The following is a 21,380-nucleotide window of genomic DNA, read 5'->3' on the forward strand; positions in this document are numbered from 1 at the left end:
ATTGCAGCCATAGCCAACGCAAGAGCCCGTCTATCTACCCAGACCAGTTATTGTGAACCCGCTTTCCTCTCCATGTACATCATGCAAAAAAACCGTTCGTCTATCTTGCCATACCTCATCTGTTGACAGGCCTTCTTAGCCGCCTGTAGATACTGTAGCATGCCCAAAACGCCCGCTAATGTAGACCCCGAAACCCGGAAGAGAATTCCCCTCCCCCCTATCCCCCGTTTGTATGCTCCGTCCCCAATCGACAAACCGTCCGTCTAAATCGCCCCTTCACCCAGCCTCAAATGGTAAACCATATTCCCCCGTGCCATTCCCTTTGGAACACGCCCTCATTGCAGGGGAAAATGCTTCTTCAACCCATCATATACAATGAAAATAAACGCCGAACTCGGTACCGAGCGCATGACTGTGATACCGCATCCACGGTAGAAGCCCTTAAGCCCGGCCTGCTTCCACAGTGCGGCCGTCTCGGCACTAAAACTGCGATACTCAGTCGCAGCGCCTTCTCCAATGGGTGTTGTCTGCATCCGCGACTTCACCGTATCGGCGGGGAAGAAGAGGAAGTTGTACATCATACCAGCAGACGCACCAGCCACGGCCTGCTGCCAAAGCGGGAGGGCGTCGTCATCCGGGCTGCTGTCGTGATGCCGAATCTTGGCTTCCTTAGTGGCCGTAGTACCGCTCTCCTCTCCCGACCGACGCCCGTTCCACTCCCGAAACAGCTTGGTGACCGTCTCCTTAGACCCAAACCACGCCGCGCAGCCGCCCGACTCACGGATCAGCGTACCCAGCTGGCCATGCCAGAACCCTCGCAAGCCCTGATGCCGCCAGATATCCCGGATCACCGGCAGCGGCCGCAGCGCTGCTGGCTTGGGCTTCCCCGCATCCCCCTCGACGCCTCCCGCCTCCCCCGTCTCTGGCACCTGAATCTTGCACTTGACCAGCTCGACGGGGGTCAATACAAAGGAGGTCATGGCGCCGGAGAAAGCACCCGTCAGCCAGAGCGCAGACAGCGGCAGGGGCTGTTCACGCGGTGTGTACCCCGAGGCGTAGATCGCGGCACGACCGAGACGTTCCCAGAAGAAAAGGCTGCTATTCTCGAGGGCGGCGCCAAATAGCGGTGCGCTGATGCCCCGGTAGAGGCCGAGAAAGCCATCAGAGCGAATGGACTGACCGAAGCAGTCCCAAGGGCCCTTGTATCGAAGGGGTAGATGGTCGGGCTGGGATTGGAGGCGAACTTTGACCGTGTCGAAGGGATATTCAATGTACTTGCCAACGATACCGGCGATCTAGGGATTGGTTAGGATCGAGTGTCAAACCTAGGTTGCGGAAGGGGGGGTTCGTGGTCTTACCGAGCCATAGAGAATATCCTCCACCGCTTCCATTACCGCTGTCCTCGGCTTCAAATTTGTGGTCTTGTTGTTGCTGGGGGATGTTCCCGTAAATGGTTCGAGACTGCCCTCTTGGGAAGCAGTGACAGTTGTGGTAGTGACCGGTCCCATGACAGTAGACTCGGGTGGTAAACTTCCCAACTGAGATTCGCGCTCCGTAACGCAGGAATGCTAGAAATGTTTCCTTAAAACCGTGCGAACGCGAGGTGCGCGACCTCCTTCCCCCTTTGCCGAATGTAAACGCGGCTGAGAGTCGGGACGGAACGCGCCGCACGGTGCGGTTGTCAAAGCCAGAAAGGAGCAAGAACTTTTTTTCCTTCGGCCAAGGAATGAACAAAGATATGACCCGAGTCCTTCTTCCCCTCCCCCTTTCTATCCTTTAAAGCAAGGTGTGAAAATTACTAGCTAATAAAGTACAACCCAATTCACGCTAAGTAGGCTGTATCGTTGCGCAGACCGAGTCGGTTGGCCACAGTCGCTGCGCAAAGACTGCGTGAAGGAGGGGTGTGCAAGAAGTTGCGTTGTGACGCACTCAGGACAAGGGCCTCGGTGAATGGGACTGGCTGAGGTGGATCGCTTTGCTGAGGAACGAAAGTAAAAATGAGGAGGGGAATTAGATTCGTCTGTCAATGACAAAAGTTTGCGGTTGAAGGGACGAAGGATACAAAAATTATAACAAAAACCCTCACACCACATGTGCTCTCCCGTCCATGGGGTCTGGGCTGCCTGCCTTCATAAACTCCCGCTCGGCTCAGCTTCAGTTTCTTCAGGGTAAAAATAGTGGCCCGGTTGGAGTGGCGCGACAGCTACTGCAGGCACTCTACCATGGACAGACGAAAGGAGGAATACACTGGCACTTGTTGCATCGGCAAAAAAATCGAGACTGGTCGGCCCCGCAGGGGTACGTACATCTGCAGCGGCTCTGATGGAGCTTTCCATGTTCGAGGTCGCTCTGATGTCCCTATCCGTCCACTCTTCCATCCACGAACACAACCTGAGATATTGCAACTTGTCCCGGATGCTTACACGTTGATTCTTAACTTTTCGGGATTTCTCATGCCCTTCTAAGCCCTGATGATAGTTGAAAATCACAACCCCAGGAAGGGTTTTACTTGCGTGTCATGTGCTTTCCCGTTTCCATGTCTATTCTTCTCATTTCTCATCTCTTCGTCAGTCGTCAGTCTCAACGTCACATTAGAAACCCGCAAGGCCCACTGCTATGAACCGGATTCGTTCACTTCAAACAGTGCCCACCTTGACAGCATGACGAAAACCGAAATTATCACAAGCCTGAAGACGAACCCCTGCGATGAGCAGGGGATTGGAAAGATCTAGATGATCTGATAAGGATGACAAGACCTGGGCCAACGAAAAATTCCGATGTGATTTATGCATTTGTACCGCGAGTAACGTTATGTTTCATTGAGACTGCCGAGGTTTACTTCTTCCATATTTCCTAAGAACTAGACTCCATAAATTTCATTAGAGAGGCCCAACCCTGTCGGGGTCAAATCAAGAGAAAAAGGCCACGGAAACAGGTAAACAGTGTGTTGAGAGTTGAGGCTCTCAGGAACATAGTCATTGTTTTCCGAAGAGTACACATCGACTCAGCCGCCCTCTTTAAGCCTTCACCACCCCCCTTTCCCACCAAAACCTCCACTGTCTTCAATCTTCTTCCCGCCCCCACCCTTCGTCGGCTTCGACTGTGCTGCCTCATGCCGCCTCAGCTCCTCTGGTACCTTAGAGATGGAAGACTTGGAGATGATCTGCTTCAGATCATACATAACATCTGAGTCCTCGTTCCCTAAGAACGTGATGGCCACACCACTTTTACCCGCACGACCGGTACGACCAATACGATGGGTATACGCCTCGATGCTAGACGGCATGTTGAAGTTGACGACGAGTGAAACGTCCGCTACGTCGATACCACGACCTGCCAAATCAGTTGCCACAAGAATGTGCGCTTGCCCATTGCGCACCGACGCCAACGAAGCCTCACGCTGCTCCTGCGTTTTGCTACCGTGTAGTGTGACCGTCGAGTGTCCCCACGACTTGATATCCCTTGCCACCATTTCGCAATTGCGTTTGATGTTGACAAACACGATGATGGGCGGCGCGTATTGAGCCGAGTTGAGGATCTCTTGCAAACGCCTCTTGCGTTTGTCCTCACCCGAAATGAATTCAACACGCTGTTCAACCGTGTCGACAGCCTCGCCGGCGTTACCGATGGTTACGATGGCAGGGCGCCGAAGGTATTTCTTGGCAATCTTCTCGACAAGCGGCGGCATGGTGGCTGTGTACATCATGGTCTGGCGGTACCGGTCTTTACCACCCAAGTAGCGGCTCATGAGTTGCGAGTTTTCGGCATCTTCGGTGTCGGGTTTCTCATTAGCTACCGGAAGAGCGTCGAGAATCTTGGTCAGGGGTTCCTCGAAACCCTGATCGATCATACGATCGGCTTCATCCATGATGATGTAACAGCACTGCGAGAAGACAAGCAAACGCCTCTCCAGACAGTCTACGAGACGACCTGGTGTTGCCACAATGATCTCCGCGCCGTTGCGAAGCGCAAAAGCCTGCTCCTCCAGCGAGTGACCGCCCACGATGCTGACCACAGTGAAACCCAAAGGCCCAGCAAACTTCCTGGCTTCTGTCTCAATCTGCTGCACCAGTTCTCTTGTCGGCGCAAGAATGAGCGCATAGGGGCCGTCGTTTTTGTTGAACTCGGTGAGCGGAGGTAGCTCGGAGATGTAGACGAGCAACGGAAGAAGGAAGGCCGCTGTTTTACCGGAACCGGTCACGGCCACACCGATGAGATCGCGCGCCTGTTGTGCAATCGGGATAGCAGCCCGCTGAATCGGGGTTGGTTCATCATAGCCAACGTTGTGGACGATCTCGAGCAGCCGCCGCGGTAGATTCGACTCGTCCCAGCTTCGCATCGGGTCGGGAATGGCACCCCCCTTTGTGGCGATACCAAAGTTTTCTTTGAAAATACGCCAATCGCGTTCCTTCATCTCGTCCAGCCTCTTCTCTGACCAGTGCTTGCCAAAGCTCTTGCGCTCGGCCGCTTGCTTGGCACGTTCGTGCTGTTCCAAGAGTTGCCTCGCGCGTTCCTCGCCAGTCTCGGGGTCTCCACGGCGGATCGCCGCGGCCTGTCGTTGTACCAACTCATCCGTAATCTCGTATCCTGTAATCTTGAAGATGGGCTCTGGCCGGTCTGCGTAGATTGGGTCGTACGGCCGGCTCGTGTCATCCTCAGGGTCCCAATCGAAATTGAACTTATTCGCCGCCGTTCGCTTCCTCTTCTTCTTAGCCGAAAAAGTCGACTGATTCACTTCGGGCCCCATGTACTTTGCTCGCAGTTCGGCGGCGTCCTTGCGCTCCATCTCGGCGCGCTTCCCGTCCTCGTCGTTCAGCCGGCGGCGTTTCCCGCTGATTGGTAGTTCGGAATGGTCGCCATCGGGCTGCCGCATCGCCTTGGGGCCGGTCGGTATGTCGTGTGATGCGCCATTTGTCCCGTTGGTCGTTGGTTTCCGTTGCGTCGACAGCGCTTCCTGGCGTCGTTGTCGTTCCTCTTCTTCCTTCGCGGCTTTCTCTGCGGCTAGGCGCTCTCGTTCCTTCTTTGGGATAAACCTGGGCTTCGCGGCGGCAGCCTTCTCTGCCTCCCGTTGACGCAAGAGGGCCGGAAGATCGGGCGGTAGGCGTCTGCGGTCCATGATGTGCGATGGCGAGCGTAGAAATGTTGATGGGAAAGTTGAAACCTAAGCTTGGGAGACGGCGAGAGGAGTTACGGGTCTCAGCCTTGCATCGGGTTAAGAATACGGTGCACCACACTGTACGCTACCGACACAGTACATTCCAAGACCCCCATTTGCCTCAGAAATATCATAAAATAGAGCTTTTTTGCTCTAAAAAAGTGTGATCCGAGATCACAGTTTGAGAACTGAGTTGTTAAGAGAACCAAACATCCTGATTCCACCTATTAAACCCCAAGAATTGGCACCGATGCTTCCTGGCAGAGGTCTTCTATACAGTGCGTATCAGTGACGCCCAGCAGAGCAGGCCCGAAAAACTTGGCCCCACCTTTTTTTCAAGACCTCCACATCGAATTGAAACTCAGCCAGTTGATCGTGGACTCGACCAGATCCCACCAGCACTTACCGTCACCAACTCCTCGAAACCATGGCGGCCGCGGTCAAGTCCCAGGTCCAGCTTGCGCTGGGCCTCCCTGCACGACTACGCACATTCCTCGCGCGGTATCCTCCAGCCTCGATCCTGCCCACGGGCACCACCCCAGAAACATACAAAACGGCCTACCAAGAAGAGACGCCGAACCCCTTCCTCCCGACCAAGCACCCGGTAACAGGCCGGTTACACGACCCGAAGTATTCGTTGCGCCGACAGGCTGAGCTTGTTAAGCTCGCTCGCGAGCACGGCGTTGAGGAGCTGCTGCCGTTCACCCCAAAAGGCACCGAGGTCCGCCTGCGCAAGCGTGTCGAGTTGGGTTTACGGGTCAAGGGTACCGGCGTGGGCCAGAAGGTCAAAGGTCACAAGCACGAGAGGCAGTTGGGAATCAAGTACGTTTTGGGAAAACACGCGGGCGGGTTATTGTCAAGGAGCATTATTGCTGACCAAGGGTTTCGTACAGGATGGACAAGAGGAGACAGGCTATGTTGGATATGCCAGATCTCATCAGGGAATGGAAAAAGGTACGTGGCGGGATTTCCTCTTCGTGGGTGTATCTTTTTAAGCGGAATACTAATGGTATTGGCAGGTTGGGAAACGGAATTGGTCCAAGTTTCCCAAATAAACGACCGAGATATATGCATGATGACGATGATGTTTGTAGACTGTATCAACCTTCAATGTACAACATTCGACCACAAGATGGCCTTGGCGATACAGTCAGCGTATCCCTAAAGTGCTCTGAACCTTGCTCTCTTGAGTCTTCCTCAAAGGTGGCTGCCCATACCCGGGTATCATCGCGCAGTTGCCCCTCCTAGCCCTAACTCAACATACTTTGTTCTCCCAAAAGTTCACACTGCTAACCTACCACCAACTATCCACCTGCTGTGGCAGTTCCCTCTTTACCCCCCGTACCCCCTTCTTCCCCATCAACCACAGCAAAACAAACCCTCAACCACAAACTACAATCCACACACCCGACCATCAACTCCCCCAAATCCGCCGCCTCCTCCAAATCCTCCTCCCCAAATTGATACCCCCTCCCATTCCCACATCTACACCCTCGATACCACGTCATTTCCCCTTCCCCTTCCCCCTTACCCTCACCCCCCGTCCCTACCCCTTCATCACAATCCAAATCATCCAAATCCACCGTCTCAATGCCCGTCTGGAACCCAGCCCCTCCTACTCCTCCCGCCCCGCCATTCTGCGTCTGACGATCCCGAGCCTGGAGCAACAACGCAGTATCATAGGCCTGGCGGAGAGACGGTCGGGAGAGGGTGGCATAGGCGGCGGAGATTTGGTCAATGGTGAATATTGACCCTGTGCGTGTTGATGACGGCGGTGATAATAATGAAGGGGGTGATGACGAGGGTGGTATGGTGGACTCGTGTAGTTGATATTGAGAGGATTTGGGGGCGGCAAGAGTGCTCGCCGCCGCTGCGGACGTCTTATCAGGATGATGTTTAAGTAGAGCACGGCGGTAAGCGCGTTTCACCAACGCCGCTGCCGCTGAATCGTCTTCGGCTTCTGTTATAGAGGAAGGTGATAGGCTAAGGATCTCATAGTAGGTTGGGGTAAGCTTTGGGTGAAGCATCGTGAGGGCGGTGGCACCCCCGAAAAGGTCGTTAGTTTGGGGTTATTAGTGGTGGGGTAACCCGCAGAAGTATCTTTGAGAGTGGGAGTTGTTGGGTTTACTATGTAGACAAGGTATAAACCCCAAAAAGTAAAAAAATTCCAAAGCGCATCACGTGTTTCGTAATAATTACAACTTGTCGTGCTTCAATCTTCCCACTTACCGTCTAGCTTCAGAGTTAGGGCGTGGCGGGAAAAGGAAGAAATACCGATTTTAACAAGGTTGTAAGGCTAGTTAAGATGGGAATAAAAGTACAGTGTTATTGAATGGTGATTACCAGAACGTACTCGGATAGTGGTGTGGCAACGGAATCAGCCCCTGATCATCTTAGAATTAGAAAAAGGTACAACAGAGGCGCAGCCGCAAGTGCCATAAACGCCAAATATGAAAAACATCAAGAGGTTTGCAGCACCATGGATCATGATCTTTAATAGGTTGTTATTTCTCTTTTCTAATTCGAAATTTCGTTGGTCGAGAAACGGGAATTTCTGGCTTTTTTTTCTGCCGAAGGGGAGTGGGGCAGTTGTGCGGGGTCGCGACAGGTAGGTTATGCAATTTCAAGTTCCAGTCGCATCAGGCCTCAGATCGGTATAAGGGCGCCAACGAATCTATTATTGACGACGAAATTTTATTCTTGCCCAGGCGATCCTCGCCAGCCAGAGTCTAACAGGCAACCGAATTAAGGCGGGAGACACGTCCCTCCAAATGCCGCGCTTGATAGTCCTCATCTGCCGGGATAAACCACCCACCACAAGTCTCGTGTATCTGCCGTAAACATGCAAAGCCACATGGGAAATCTCCAGCCCGCGCTCCAAAGACACCGTTCCACCAAGGGATTTGCCAAACCGGGGTTATCACTATCAAGAGACCAGGAACTTCTATGACACCGCTTACTCGGCCTTAGGCTCCTCCGCAGCCTCCTCAGCCTTCGGCTCTTCCTGCTGGGCAGCGTCGCCACTCGCAGCGGCGGGGGCCTCGGCCTCGGACGAGGTCCAGAGCGTCTAACACAAAGAAAATTAGAAACTGGCCTCATACAAAAGCGCCAAAGGTTGTAGGGGTTGGTTTTACGTACCAGGTTGTCGCGAAGGAGCTGCATAATAAGAGTGCTGTCCTTGTAGCTCTCCTCGCTCAATGTGTCAAGCTCTGCAAAGATTGTTAGTAAGATACAATGCTAACTAGGATGGGATACTTGTAGAAGCTCACCAGCAATGGCATCATCGAATGCCTGCTTGGCCAGGTGGCAGGCCTGGTCGGGTGCGTTGAGGATCTCGTAGTAAAAGACGGAGAAGTTCAAGGCAAGACCCAGGCGGATGGGGTGAGTGGGCGGCAGCTCGGTCTGGGCAACTTCGGTCGCAGCCTTGTAGGCCTCCAGGGACAGGTCGGCAGACTCCTTGCGCTTGTCGCCAACAGCGAACTCGGCAAGGTAGCGGTGGTAGTCACCCTTCCTAGATTTAAGGGTCAGAATTTAGCCAATATAGCACACCGACGGCGGACAGGATGCTCACATCTTGTGGTAAAAGACCTTGGACTCGCCAGACTTAGCAGAGGGGATGAGGTGCTCGTCCAAAACACTAAGGATGTCCTCGCAGATCTTAGCGAGCTCAGCCTCAATCTTCTGACGGTACTCCTTGATGAGGCCGACCTGAGTCGAGTTGCCCTTGGACTCCTCCTTCTGCTCGATCGAGGTGACGATCCTCCACGACGCACGGCGAGCGCCAATAACGTTCTTGTAGGCGACCGAAAGAAGGTTCCGCTCCTCGACGGTAAGATCGCGGTCCTCAGATGCGACGATCTTCATGTTTTCAACCATCTCTGTGGGTGGAAGTGGAGTGTCAGTGGCGATCGTTTGGGACTCTCGGTGACCATGTATACGTGCCCTCGTAGCGCTCGGCCTGCTCGGCCAGCTTGGCGAGGTAAACGGCGTCTTCGTGACCCATTTTAGCTGCTGAAGAGGTATCTAATATCGAAGTTAGCGGCACGTCTCCAGCGTGGGATCGAGTCGGTGAGCTGTGTGGTGGCTAAAAAAAATGGAAGGGAAGAAATAGTCGGTGTTGAAATGTAGGTTGGAAAAAATGCAATCACAGATCACTTCGCAGTCATGCCGGCCAAAACCGTCTAGAAAAAACGGCTTCGCGGATGCAACTGCGAACGCGCTGTGTGCTAAAGTTCACACCAGACTCCCCGCTCTCGGTGTGGGGTGGATGCGCAGCCCAGTCAAGCTCAAGGCCGCTGTGATGCAGGCCATCCTGGCAAGATGGGCGGCAGCTCGAGGGAAGCAATTGGGAGTCGATCCTCGGGAGGCCGAAAGCATGGCAACCACTGCTTCACGTAGTGAAAGCAGGGCCTGGTCGTTCCGGCGATGACGACAGTGTGGGCGAGGAGGGTGATGTGCGAGCAGAGGGCGAAGCGGCGGGTGAGGGGGTAATAACGAATAACTCACCTTGTGGTATGGAGTAGATGGCGCGGTGCCGAGAGGACGGTGGTGCTCAAAAAAAGCCTGGTAGGTTTGGGAGAGGTGTTTGCGGGAGTGGTTGAGTCGCTCAATAATTTTGGAAAGAGGACAAGAACTGGCGAAGTCACCGGTTTTGGATGCAAAGTTGGAAATGAGGGAAGGGGCAAGGCCGAAGCGCAGCGAAGCGACAACACAAGGCGGGATGCGTGGGTGGGCGACCAGTGAAATTGGGCCTGGGGCGCCCACTCCAAACAAGACCCCGCCTGGGGCTTGCACGTGACGAGCTCCCTCAAGCCTGGCTGGCTCGGTACGTCACTTTAGTTAACTTGCGAAGCTGATGCTCACCAACAACTGTGCCATGGAAAACTGCTACACTGCCAGAGCGGCGTCAAGCTCCTGAGCCGCCCCCGTGCCCAGACTCAACCAGGGGTTTGCTCTCAACCCTTCCTGGCGCGGCTCCAACGGCCCAACCCGAGAAGACTTTTTCAGCTGGTTGCTAATTAGCCCATCATGGTGCCATTGGGCAGCAGTCGCGGCCGCAACAGTTGGTAGAATCTCGTCGATGCACAAAGCTAGGTAAGTGCTAAGGGAAGGAGAAATCATTTCTTATGCACTGGTCTCTTGGTCGTTCACGAGGCTGCACTTTTGTGTCCTTATCTCGAATCACGCCATATCAGCCCAAACCAGGGTCGCTCGTAACTGCCGGAGACAAACCTCACAGTCAGCCACAACATGAGCCCCACGAGAACCCTGCTGGCAGCTCTCAGGTCAGCATCTTAATCCCACGAACCTCGCTCTGCAGTCGTAAAAGCGCTGGGTGCCTGGCGGCTCTCTTGAATGTGGCCCAAGCTTGCAAAGCACCTAGAAGCTGCTTGGGTTGCCCCACTCAGCAGTTCAACCCTCGAGTATCGAGTAACTACACGCGATAATAAATCAATGACAATAATAGAATTGAAGATCGGTTTAGGTTTCGTGAGAGATGAAACGCTAATCACGATTCATCAACTCGAGTCAGCAGGATCAGCTACATGTACATTAGCCATCGCCTTAGAAGCTCCACAGATCACACACAGTTCGAGACATGCTGACGTTTATTAACTAATATATTGAACATTGGAAATTTGACCGTCTAAGACTAGTCAGTGAATAAGTTATACTGAGAAAATGCATATTTACACAGTACATGCCACCCCGTCCGTATTTACCACATCAACCCCCCCAACTGTCCAAGGCGTCGGTAACTTTCCCCCCATTTTGGCCCTTGTGTTTGACCGTATAACTGCTTCATATCTCCTCCTATATTCGTACCCCAACAACCACCTCAGGCGAGTCCGGCGCGCCGTTGGTAGTAAGCATTAACAATCCGCAGGGGGTCCCTCGGTCCCTTCAGAACTTGACCTCCCCAACATATACGAACCTGGTCAGGTCCGCCTGATCCACTTGATACTCCAAGATCACGTTATCGGCAATCCCATAAAACTTGCGGTCGATATTCATCGCGATCCTCTGAAACCTTGGCGCCGGCTCGGGCCCCCCAACCAACTCCACGCGGCTCCCAAACGTCCACTTATCGACTGCGCCTTTGGATGGGACCCGTGGGTCCCAGTATGTTGCGGCCAGCTGGCCGTCTTGCTCTAGCTGTAGGGCTATCAGGGCCCAGGAGAGAACGGGTTGATTGTTGTTGACGTCGGAGGGGCTTACGGCGAAGGAGCTGGCGGCGATTTGTTGCGAGGGGAAGGTTGGGTGCGTGGATCCTTTGAAGGCGTCTGTGGAGGGAGTACAGTCAGTTCGATGCCCTAGGAAGTTGAAACGGGTGGATATTCAGGCCCGAGAGCGGTCGAGTAATCCCGGATAAAGAGGTACGGAAACTCACCCGCGTAATGCCATCCAGTGCTATTACCCCAGCTCTTCATCGCCAACTTGTCCCCCACATCAAAAAACAACCTCATCCCCAAGCCGTTCCCATTGTACATAAACGGCACCGCGGCCAGCGCCGACGCAGCGCGCCCCGACTGCGAGAAACTCGGTGCTTCCTTCCACGGAGCGCCGACATATGCATGCAACATGTCGTCGGACGCAGACTCGAAAAACAAACGGATCTGGTCGCCGCCATCGGGGTTGCCGCGGCACGCAGGAGTACAGTCAAGCCAGTAAGCGGACAGCTGGGTATCTGGTGCCGCCAGGAGGCGGGCGTCAGAATACAGATGAGTAGGCCGCCAGTAGCGGTAGGTGTCGTCGGACTTGGTGTACACGGCGCGGACGACGTTGGAGGTGTCCAGGAAGAAGATGGCGATATCTGAGAATGGTGTTAGTGACCGAATTTCTTGGGCCCTTAACATAAGCTGCTGGGGTATGGTTTGGTGTGCGTTGTTATCACAATCGGACGTACAATACCCATCATTGGTGGCACACGCCAATGGCGTCCCTAGCTTCGGCTGTATCGGATTCGACGCCTCCAGCAGCCGCTCCGACACATTGACCGACTTCCACGCCTTGTCATTCTGGGTCCACACCCCGAGCATTAGAGACCCGACGGGGTCTTGGTAGGCCACAAAACTCATTGCGCCGTGGGCCGGCTCGCTCCACCGGGCCACGGCAAGCTGGGTGTTGTTGAGCATCTTGGGCGGGCCGGCAGAGGGCTGTGCGTGGTCATTCGGGCTGGACGGTGTTGGTGCAGGTGCTGGTATCGGCTCGTTGTTGTTGACCCCGTTGGAATTGTTCCGGGACACGACGAGACCGCTCACCAACCCGGCAATGCCCACGAGGAGCACGGCTATGATCGCCAAAACTATCAAGAACGTTCGACGCCGGAACCCGCATATTGTCCGGCGCGCGGGCGGTTCTGTGGGTGCTGCGGGTGAAGGTGGGAATGCTTCGGCGTGGAGCCTGGGGACGGCGGATAACGCGTTCGTGGACCATGTCTCCTTGTCTGGGTTGTCGGAAACGACGAATTTGTTGCTGGTAGTTGTTGCCAACTGGAGGCCCGGGTCGATGTGCAAGGGAATCGGGGCGTTCTCGTAGGTCACCGGAATGGGCATGTCGGAGTACCCGGCGGCGGGGACTTTCAAGTCACGCTGGTACTCAGGTGGTGGGTGCGCCATGCTGGAGGGCTATTCTGTTGCATGTGGATGAGCCGGTCTTCGCCTTGTCCTCTCCAAACAGTCGTGAAAGTCGCAACAAGTCGGATCCCCGAGGCCGTTTGAGGTTGTCAGAACTGGACAACAGTACCGGCCACTCTATCAACCGCCGTAACGTATGTGCCGTTCAATTGGCAGAGGCATCAAACACGTAGGGCTGAATAGATCAACTGGGAGTGGGTGAGGGGGGGGTAAAGGGAGCCAGAATAACCAAGACAAAAATACGAGGATCCCGGATGCTGCCAAAGTGCCCCGGTCTTTGGGACCCGATTTGAGCGTCCACGACAACCCCAAGGTAGGTCGCTCCCTTCTCAGGTAGTATTCGTACCACAACGGGTGTTAATTTGGCCCATTGCGCCGCTGCGTTGGACAAGACCTGTGCCATGACGTCGTGAAAAACACTGCAGAACCAAGCATTCCTTTAAGGATTGGCTCCCCCGTGTGCTTGCACTGCCCGCGGCCCCTTGAACAAGTGCGACTTTGGGTGCAACATCGGAAGCGACTAGCCTGCCAAGAGTGGAAGCAGCTCTGCGGCAGAGACGGCGTTGGCTGCTAGGTTGGGCGGTGTTGAGGAGCTGATTGAGTGAAGGCACGAATGATTCTTGCGATCCTTCTCCCCCTGTGTTCCGGCAGAGCTATTTGGTATGTCGCGAGACCACTAACTGGTATGAGGCGGCGGCGTCCTTCAGTTGTGGTAGCACCAACGGAAGTCGGATGAAAAATCATCGGAGATGTCTGGTCCAGATTCGAGGTTGGAGTTCTTGTGTGGCGGCCCGGGGGTCCTTTCACGGCCGGGCTCCCTGGCTCCCCACAGGGAGGAGCTGCAGTGTTCAGGTTAGCGCGGATTTTATGTGGGGGGGAGTGAGCCAAAAAGAGCTCGACCAGGGCCTGGCAAAAGCCAAATTTGGCAATCACGATTTTTGGTTGACTTCTTTTCTCAGCAACCCATTTTCAACCTCACAGCGAGACGAGACCAGCCTGGTGGTGACAGAAGCCAGTCCCAATGCTGTTCAGCCTATGAGAAGAGAAGAGAAAGCAGGCAGGGCGGTAAGAAAAGCTGCCGAGGAGAGCCGTCGAGAACGAGAGAAAAAGGAACAGGAAGGAAAGAAAACAAAAAGCCGAAAAATGAACTTCTTCTCCAACCCGTTTCGAGCGCCGTCACGGACGGGGGCGGACTGGTTCCCGGTCGGTCTGGCCTCGTCATTCCCCGAAGTTGGCTCTGATGAGAACGAAACCGAGCCTCGTCTCTGTGGTAACCGTGGTGAGGAGAAAGGGACGCCGGGCTGCAAGGTCTTTCACGTTCCCAGGACAGACACAACTCAACGAACGGAGCTCGAGATACCCGCGGGTGACGACGTTGAAATACCGGGGGATTTGGCCAACCAAGTTCTCGTGTTCCAATTCCGGGGGAAAATCCACGCTATCGATCATGTAGGGTCCGATATTCGAAATAGCTGATTTTCTCCAGACGTAGACTAACCAAGTAACATAGCAATGTCCTCACTCGTCATACCCCCTTTCGCAGGGCATCCCGTTTGATATCGAGGACTTTGGGGTCGTCTTGAGTGCTGGGCTTACATGCCCCAAGCACAATTGGTCCTTTGACTTGTTCTCGGGCCGGTCCGACCGCGGGAACTACAAACTCAAAGTGTGGGAGGTCCAATTGCGCGACGTGGAGGGAGGAACGGCCAACGATAAGGAGGTGTGGGTGAGGAGGAAGCCGAGAATTGGCTGAGATTTAAGGTTTGGGGATGAGAGGACATACGCTATAAATACCCAGAACCGTCCAAACAACAAGGACCGCGGGTTTTGGCTCACCCACATCAGGTGAAAATGATCCCGCCATCCACAACCATCGTCTGCCCCGTCACATAGTCCGCATCCGGACTCGCCAAAAACGATACTAGCTTCGCGACATCCTCCGACACGCTCGTCCGCCCCAGCGCGATCAGCTCATCGCTGTACTTCTTAATCATCTCGCCCTTGGCAACCTGCCGCCGGCCCTCGCTCTCCGCCGTAGCCTTCTCACCCAACCCCTGGTCAATCAACTCCCACATGGCAGTATCCACGATCCCGGGGGCATAGGCATTCACCGTGATGCGGTGCTTGGCCAGCTCCATGGCGTACACCTGACTGAGCCCACGCACCGCCCACTTGCTGGCGCTGTAGTGGCCGAGCAGGGCGAACGGCTTGAAAGCGACGATGCTGGCGGCCGCAATCAGCCGGCCACGGATGGGACTGTCGCCTCCACTCTCCGTCTCTGTGCCGCTCTGGCCTCCGCTCTGCGCAATAATCTGCTTGGCCGCGGCCTGGAAGCAGTGATGCACGCCAGCGACATTGACATCCAGCATGCGACGAAAGTCCTCCGGCGTCAGGTCCAGCAGCGGCTTGACCTGGGCGATGCCCGCGTTGGCCACCATCGTGTCGAGCGGGCCGAGGGTGTCGGTCGAGCCGCGGACCAGCGCAGCGACTTGCTCGGGCGAGGTGACGTCCGCTGGCAAGGCATGGGCTCGGACTGGGACGGGTGTGGAGGCATCGTTGTTGGTATTGTTGATTTCGGACACGAGGGTGTCGAGCTGCGGCTGGAGTGCGGGTAGGTCGGAGGCAGTGATGTGGTAGCCGTCCTGGGCGAGACGTAAGGCGATGGCTCGGCCGATGCCGCGGGCTGCGCCGGTCACGATGGCGACGCGCTCGTGGGGCACGCGGCGGTGGGCGACGGGGGTGGTTGTGATAGAGCGGGAGAGGTGTTGTGAAGATGTTCGGCCGAGCGCGGAGAGGGCGCGGGGGAGTCGGCCGAGCGCGGACATGGTTTATGTTTGTGTTGTTATTTTTGGTCGACTTGTTGAACTTGGGGTTAGGAGGAAAAGTGATTCTCGGCTTTTTTCTACCGTGCGATTCTAGACATGAATTTGACCAAGCCGAGAGATGAAGACGGGTCAACCGCACTTATGATCCCCAACTGGGAGCTTCCCCGCGGAAACCCCCTCCTCAATTCATCACCAACAGAGAACACGCATGCAACGTAGGGTCCGCGTCCTTCCCGATGTACTTCATGCAGCAGCGAATGCAGGTCTTTGACAGTCTCCTGGCATACCCGGGCCGATCCTATTGGGAATGACATGCAGAGACCGGACTTTGGCAGTGCGGGGTCTGTTCCACCAAGGTGTTGCATATGCGGACATAGTAATAGTCAATAGTCGCGGGTCGGGAACTCGCCTCAATGCGGCCCGAGGGCAGAGAGAGAGATCGGCCCAGTGTTTGTCGGATGTTACAATGGGCCATGCTGAATGGGTGATCGGGCCTTGGAGAGAATTGGGGAAATAATTGATTTGGGATGTGGGAAGTATGGGAAGCGGAAAACGAAACGAGAGCTGAAAAATGCGCACGGAAAGAAGCCGAGAAAAGGGCGTTAACGTTAAAGGAGGTATACCCGGATCATATCATATTGGGGACGCAGAATGACTTAGGTAATTGTACCTCACCACCTTCAAAGCCTCTCATCTCAATTGCATTTCGCAACATGGCGCGCGGGACATCACAACCAAACCTTCGGGTTCGTCCCTCTCAATCTCGACCCCAGAGGAGCAACTGTCAAATGAGACGCTGTCAAATCGACCTGGATTTGATAACATCATTGCGCCAAAGATTCGGCTCGATGCAAACAAACAAACCCATGGTTATTTTCAGTCTTCAAAATGGCATCAGAATAAGGCGGAGCAACATCCCCCCTCAAAGGTGCCCAATCAGGTACATTAACCAGATAGCCTTCCCGGTGCTGTTCTCTGTTTTCGGCAGAGGGCCTTACTCTGCGATAGTCTTGGTGCCGCCGCGTGCTGCCGCGCTGCGCGCCTCTTTGGGCGTGCCCAGAAACCAAGGCTGAATCTGGACTGTGGTAACGCCTGGGCGCTCAAGGGGGGGACGCGTGGGCGGTTCGTCTGAAAATTCCACGGGATTTCAAATGGAAAGCTCAAAAGGAAAACGTCAGCCCTAAACTTCTAGGTCTCACAATTTAAGGAGTTTTTCTAGCATTTCCGACGCTTGAGCCGACGCGTTCTTTGGTCTTGCGGGAGACGGGAAGCCCAAGGGCGCCCACCTGCATGCAGTACCTGGGACTGAGTGCGCGATTCAGGACTGCCCAGTGCTGACTTACAACGGCTCCTAGACCTTGAACTACCGTACCATCCGTTATTTTATATTCCCCGATGATGCGAAGTTTCAAGGCTCCGGCCCCTTTCATGGCTCTACTTCTCGTGGCTAGTGTCTTGATAGCAACAGCTCGTGGAGAAGAAGATGAACGGGTTGGGTACTACATTCCCAGCGGAGCAACAGGTGAGGAAACAACCCCCAGATCGCTAGGTGTGTATCACCACTTACTGATCACTCGTTATGCTGATACTCCTGAGTCTTTAGAAGCAAGCGTGGCATCGTGTGACTTTATCACTACAGCAGTTGAGCAATGGAGCACGGTAGGAAGTATTGGAGTATGCGTTTTGACGGAGGCCAGCAGCCGTGGCACGAGTACTTCCCCGAAGATGACCACCAATTACTTTGTGGGGAAGTCTTGTGATGGGTCGTCGTCGTTGACGGGCCATTATATTGCCAGCGCCGACTCGCGGACGGTTTCTATAACGGTCCACGTGGGATGGTAAGTCTGTTCCATCCGGGCATTCGGCTACTTGATCACCTGATCCCTTGGACACCTGTAGGATACCTGTAGCTAATGATGTTGAATCACCCAGCTATCGTGACTGCGCAACAGTAACCGTGTTCCAGACGTCCCCCTCCGGGCTCCCCTCCGCCTCCTTCATCGGCTGCCCCGAGCTCCTCGGCCTTCCCCCTGAGGCCCGAACCGTGTACCGCGAGCTTCCCCGGGGCATCACCACCGTTGCCTCCTCCCCTCCTGTGGACGGCTGGGACCATGTGACCACTAAGAGTCCGACGTCAACCTCGACGTCAACTGAGACCGAGACCACCACGGAGAGCACGGCAGACACGTCTCAAATGACGAGTAGCGAGACGGAGACGAGCACGCAAACTGGCACGCCTGATGGAACGGGGTCGGATCGAGGAGAAAATGGTCAGGACAATAACAGCAACAACACACCTGTCATTGTAGGCGCCGTTGTGGGCTCGGTGGGGGGGATTGCTCTGATCGCGCTGGCTTTTTTTCTGGGCCGCAGATTCGCCGCATCGAGGAGGTCTACCGTCAATAACAACACCACCAACACCACCAACACCATCAACCCGGGCGCCCCGCCGCCAAATCCATATCAAGGCAAGCCAGAGTTGGAAGGGACACATGGGGTCAAACCATCACACGCAAGCTATTACACCACCTCCACGCTCACACCAGATCAAGGCGCTTGGGCTGGGGGACAGGGGCCGTTTCATCCGCAGCAGCAGCAACAACAGCAGCAGCAGCAGCAGCAGCAGTTTCCACAATACCCGCCTCAGCAGCAGTATCAATATCCACCTCAGCAAATGCCAGCCAGCTCGCCTACTGCGGGGAGTCCCTACGATATTCCAGGAGCGTACCAGCACCAACAGTATCACCAGCCTCAAGTTCCATATACCCATCAATAATTAAGTCGCGATTGCTTTGCCCACTCCACAGACCAAAAGATCAAAACTATGTGTAACGAGACCCCCCCCCTTCAAGACCGCGTCAACACCTTCTCCATCTCCACCTCCCTCTCCCTCCCAGGCGCCGGCTCATCTCCCTCGCGCCCCGTCTCCCGCAGCCCATTCCGCCGGTACAACCCTACAGCCGCCGCGTTCGACGGCATCACCGACAACCTCATGACCGTCTTTCCCTCCCCAACCGCCCACGCCTCAATCCCCTGCAGCAACCGATCCCCAACGCCCTTTCCTCTTGCCTTGGGGTGTACCCACACCGAAATCACCTCCACCACCCCCTCACCATCCGGGTTCCCGGATCCCTCCCTCGCCGAAGAAGACACAGGAACACCACTCCCCATCCCCACGGGCTCTCCCTCTTCATACTCCTTGGCATCGTCAAGTTCGCCGCTGCCACCGCGGCTTAAAAAAGCCACAAAGTTCCTCGACCCGGGGATCGACAAGCGAGCACGCCAGCGCGTTTCCAAATCGCCTGTAGGCCCTTGCCATTCTGCAAGGGTAGCGCCAAAGGCGTGCGGGGACTCGGATAGGGCGTGGAGGCGGAGACGGCGCCAGAGGGGCCAGTCGGAGGGGGTTAGGGGGCGGAGGGTTATCTGGTGAGGCGGGGTTATGGAAGTTGTGGGGGATGTTGAGGTGGACATTGTGATACCTATGATATGGTATGGTATGATATGATATAATGGTGGTGTGTAGTTGATGTGTGATTATGACAGTCGTTGGGAGGTTCTAATATGAGAAGATTATGAAAATGGAACTTTAAAGAACTGAGAGTGATATGTAGTTCGCAAGCAGCCAGTCCTACTTGTCTTTGTGTGAAAATTGCAGGGCCAACTATGACTCAGTCTTGAAGGCGCAGTAACGGGTCGATTGAATCGTGGACTATTAGTCAATTGCACAAGACTCAACCGTACTGGGCAATGCAACTTTCTCGGTAAATGAAAGAGGGAAGGTTTTTAGTTATTATCTTTTGCACTACGTTTCGAAAAGGAATCATGAGTTGCTTCAGATCAGCTTCTAACTTTGGTTGATTTTAGATTATTACTCACTCCAACTGATATCCGAATCGGGAAGGTCACTTATAAGCCAACCCACAGTTTCACCAACAAATCTACATGTACCTCATGCTCGGTCTTGACGGAATGAATAAAGGAGAAAGACATGATAGCAGCGTTCGAGGAAAAGCGGTAAGATGGCTACACCGAGGTAAAGCAAGGGGGTTGTTGTTCGAGGCCACACAGGAGAGAACGATAACCACATCTTTGTGTGTGGGATTTGTCCGACTCCCGAACAAACCGTTCGGGATTCTCGGACCTCACAATGACCCAACAAGCAACCTCACAAGTCACAACCAACCCCCCGCGGAATCCTACTATGTATAACTAGCTCTGCACTAGCGGCATCAAAAGCTTGATTCTTTCCCCCGATCAAATGCACACCCACTGCATTGACCCCGGCCGGCCCAATGCAATTCCATTGGCGCACCATAGCGCCGTTCAAAGATTCGGAGCCTGTGGCGCCGTCAATACGAGAAGCCCTGCAGGGGAGCTCATCTTTTTGCGTTCTGCCCACCACATCGCAGGATCAGGACGACGGCCGAACCAGAGGGATAAGATCAGTAGGGACTAGTGTTGTATTTTTTTGGACCTACTGGAATAGCCCACGTGCCGATATCGTGGATCGGACATTTTCCGGTTCGGGATTGGACAACTTTGTTGGCTTTTTTTTCTTTCGAAACCATTCGTCTGGACGCTGGACTGGGCCAGCCCGGGTCGGTCGAAGCGAAGCTGAGAACCAGGTCATGTTGATCGACACCGGCGCGATGTTCCCCCGTCTTCGAGACGAGGTATGAGTTATCTATTTTTATATAAAGGCGAGGAAGTGTCTGGCACTCGGTCAAACACAGTAGTTCGAGAGATTTGCTGCCGGCGTTGGTCCATCCATCTCCTTCCCCGAGCATCCAACACTTCATTGTGTCAGTCTTCACTTACCGACTCAAACCAACACCACCACCAACATGCTGACAACCATGAAAACCCCCCTCTCCCTCTCCCTCCTCCTCTTCTCCTCTCTCGCCACCGCCGGCCTGGGCACAACCACCTATTCCTACTCGACGCCACCTCCCGAAATCCCCTGCACAGTCGGCGACGACGCGCCCTGCTCCCCATCCCCAGGCTGGACCTGCACGCCCACGCAGACCTGCACCTCCGGCGTGCCCTGCGGCGGCGCCTGCATCCGTCCGCCGCCGACCCCGCCTCCCGAGATCCCCTGCACCGTCGGCAATGATGCGCCCTGCCCGACGGGCAGCACCTGCACACCCACGGCCTACCCTACACCCGGTGTACCCCGCGGCGGACTGTGTATTGCGACGCCCGTGACGGTCACGACGACGTCTACAACTTCTACGTCGACTCCTGTGATTTGCACGGTGCCCATGAGCCACCCGGGCCAAAACGGTGGACGACGTCCTATTGTTGGCACCGGAGGCCCTGGGCCTGGTCACGGTGGTCCTGGGCAGTGTCCGACTGGATCGACTTGCACGCCGACGCAGATTTGCACGCCCCATGGCGGTGGGGTGCCGTTTTGCGGTGGGGTCTGCATTGGTGTCTTGCCTACGCCGACACCGTAGTGGGCTGGGAGCGATAGTTAGTCGGTTTCTTTTTCGTGGACAATGAACGACGTTATGGTCGATCTGTAGGTGTCGGGTTTTATCTGGACAAGTTGGGGTTAGTAGCTTTGGAGAAGGCAAAAGCAAAATTATTCCATGACGAATTTGAAACACAAGTGTTGCCATGGCTGGCAATTAGATTAAGAACCGTACACCCCGACATGAACAATTACTTGAGTGAAAGAGCGTCTGTCGAGTCGAAAAGGAAACTCTCGGGCTTCCCGGCCCGCAACTCGGGCAACCCCGCCAACGCCCGGGAAAAGCGGGC

The 21,380-nt window shown here is 54.9% G+C and overlaps 10 protein-coding genes across 10 annotated transcripts; 4 read left to right on the plus strand and 6 right to left on the minus strand.

The window, feature by feature from the left end:
• Positions 1-335: 335 nt before the first annotated feature.
• On the minus strand, positions 336-5,116 carry C8A04DRAFT_38982 (uncharacterized protein; the record flags this gene model as incomplete). The annotated part of the gene is made up of 3 exons (XM_062784410.1): positions 336-1,295; positions 1,359-1,406; positions 3,137-5,116. The coding sequence occupies 3 exons, from the start codon at positions 5,114-5,116 to the stop codon at positions 336-338; spliced, it is 2,988 nt and encodes a 995-aa protein (XP_062634959.1).
• Positions 5,117-5,582: 466 nt separating this feature from the next.
• C8A04DRAFT_30832 (uncharacterized protein) lies at positions 5,583-6,210 on the plus strand (the record flags this gene model as incomplete). Its single annotated transcript, XM_062781538.1, has 3 exons — positions 5,583-5,977; positions 6,049-6,109; positions 6,175-6,210. 3 exons carry the CDS (start codon positions 5,583-5,585, stop codon positions 6,208-6,210), a joined length of 492 nt encoding a protein of 163 aa, XP_062634960.1.
• A 249-nt stretch (positions 6,211-6,459) lies between these two features.
• On the minus strand, positions 6,460-7,182 carry C8A04DRAFT_38985 (uncharacterized protein; the record flags this gene model as incomplete). The annotated part of the gene is made up of 1 exon (XM_062784411.1): positions 6,460-7,182. One exon carries the CDS (start codon positions 7,180-7,182, stop codon positions 6,460-6,462), a length of 723 nt encoding a protein of 240 aa, XP_062634961.1.
• A 929-nt stretch (positions 7,183-8,111) lies between these two features.
• Positions 8,112-9,158, minus strand: C8A04DRAFT_13989 (DNA damage checkpoint protein rad24; the record flags this gene model as incomplete). Its single annotated transcript, XM_062777921.1, has 5 exons — positions 8,112-8,222; positions 8,294-8,364; positions 8,425-8,666; positions 8,727-9,031; positions 9,075-9,158. The coding sequence occupies 5 exons, from the start codon at positions 9,156-9,158 to the stop codon at positions 8,112-8,114; spliced, it is 813 nt and encodes a 270-aa protein (XP_062634962.1).
• Positions 9,159-11,059: 1,901 nt separating this feature from the next.
• Positions 11,060-12,774, minus strand: C8A04DRAFT_30835 (uncharacterized protein; the record flags this gene model as incomplete). Its single annotated transcript, XM_062781539.1, has 3 exons — positions 11,060-11,439; positions 11,547-11,969; positions 12,063-12,774. 3 exons carry the CDS (start codon positions 12,772-12,774, stop codon positions 11,060-11,062), a joined length of 1,515 nt encoding a protein of 504 aa, XP_062634963.1.
• A 1,161-nt stretch (positions 12,775-13,935) lies between these two features.
• C8A04DRAFT_38987 (uncharacterized protein) lies at positions 13,936-14,545 on the plus strand (the record flags this gene model as incomplete). Its single annotated transcript, XM_062784412.1, has 2 exons — positions 13,936-14,241; positions 14,303-14,545. 2 exons carry the CDS (start codon positions 13,936-13,938, stop codon positions 14,543-14,545), a joined length of 549 nt encoding a protein of 182 aa, XP_062634964.1.
• Positions 14,546-14,633: 88 nt separating this feature from the next.
• On the minus strand, positions 14,634-15,617 carry C8A04DRAFT_13975 (uncharacterized protein; the record flags this gene model as incomplete). The annotated part of the gene is made up of 1 exon (XM_062777917.1): positions 14,634-15,617. The coding sequence occupies one exon, from the start codon at positions 15,615-15,617 to the stop codon at positions 14,634-14,636; it is 984 nt and encodes a 327-aa protein (XP_062634965.1).
• Positions 15,618-17,045: 1,428 nt separating this feature from the next.
• On the plus strand, positions 17,046-18,393 carry C8A04DRAFT_30838 (uncharacterized protein; the record flags this gene model as incomplete). The annotated part of the gene is made up of 3 exons (XM_062781540.1): positions 17,046-17,139; positions 17,221-17,455; positions 17,550-18,393. 3 exons carry the CDS (start codon positions 17,046-17,048, stop codon positions 18,391-18,393), a joined length of 1,173 nt encoding a protein of 390 aa, XP_062634966.1.
• Positions 18,394-18,464: 71 nt separating this feature from the next.
• Positions 18,465-19,932, minus strand: C8A04DRAFT_38989 (acyl-CoA N-acyltransferase; the record flags this gene model as incomplete). The annotated part of the gene is made up of 2 exons (XM_062784413.1): positions 18,465-19,040; positions 19,930-19,932. 2 exons carry the CDS (start codon positions 19,930-19,932, stop codon positions 18,465-18,467), a joined length of 579 nt encoding a protein of 192 aa, XP_062634967.1.
• A 541-nt stretch (positions 19,933-20,473) lies between these two features.
• C8A04DRAFT_30840 (uncharacterized protein) lies at positions 20,474-21,073 on the plus strand (the record flags this gene model as incomplete). The annotated part of the gene is made up of 1 exon (XM_062781541.1): positions 20,474-21,073. One exon carries the CDS (start codon positions 20,474-20,476, stop codon positions 21,071-21,073), a length of 600 nt encoding a protein of 199 aa, XP_062634968.1.
• Between the last annotated feature and the right edge of the window lie 307 nt (positions 21,074-21,380).

Source organism: Dichotomopilus funicola, assembly GCF_033296635.1.
Source record: "Dichotomopilus funicola strain CBS 141.50 unplaced genomic scaffold C8A04scaffold_56, whole genome shotgun sequence".
Taxonomy (NCBI): Eukaryota; Fungi; Ascomycota; class Sordariomycetes; order Sordariales; family Chaetomiaceae; genus Dichotomopilus; species Dichotomopilus funicola.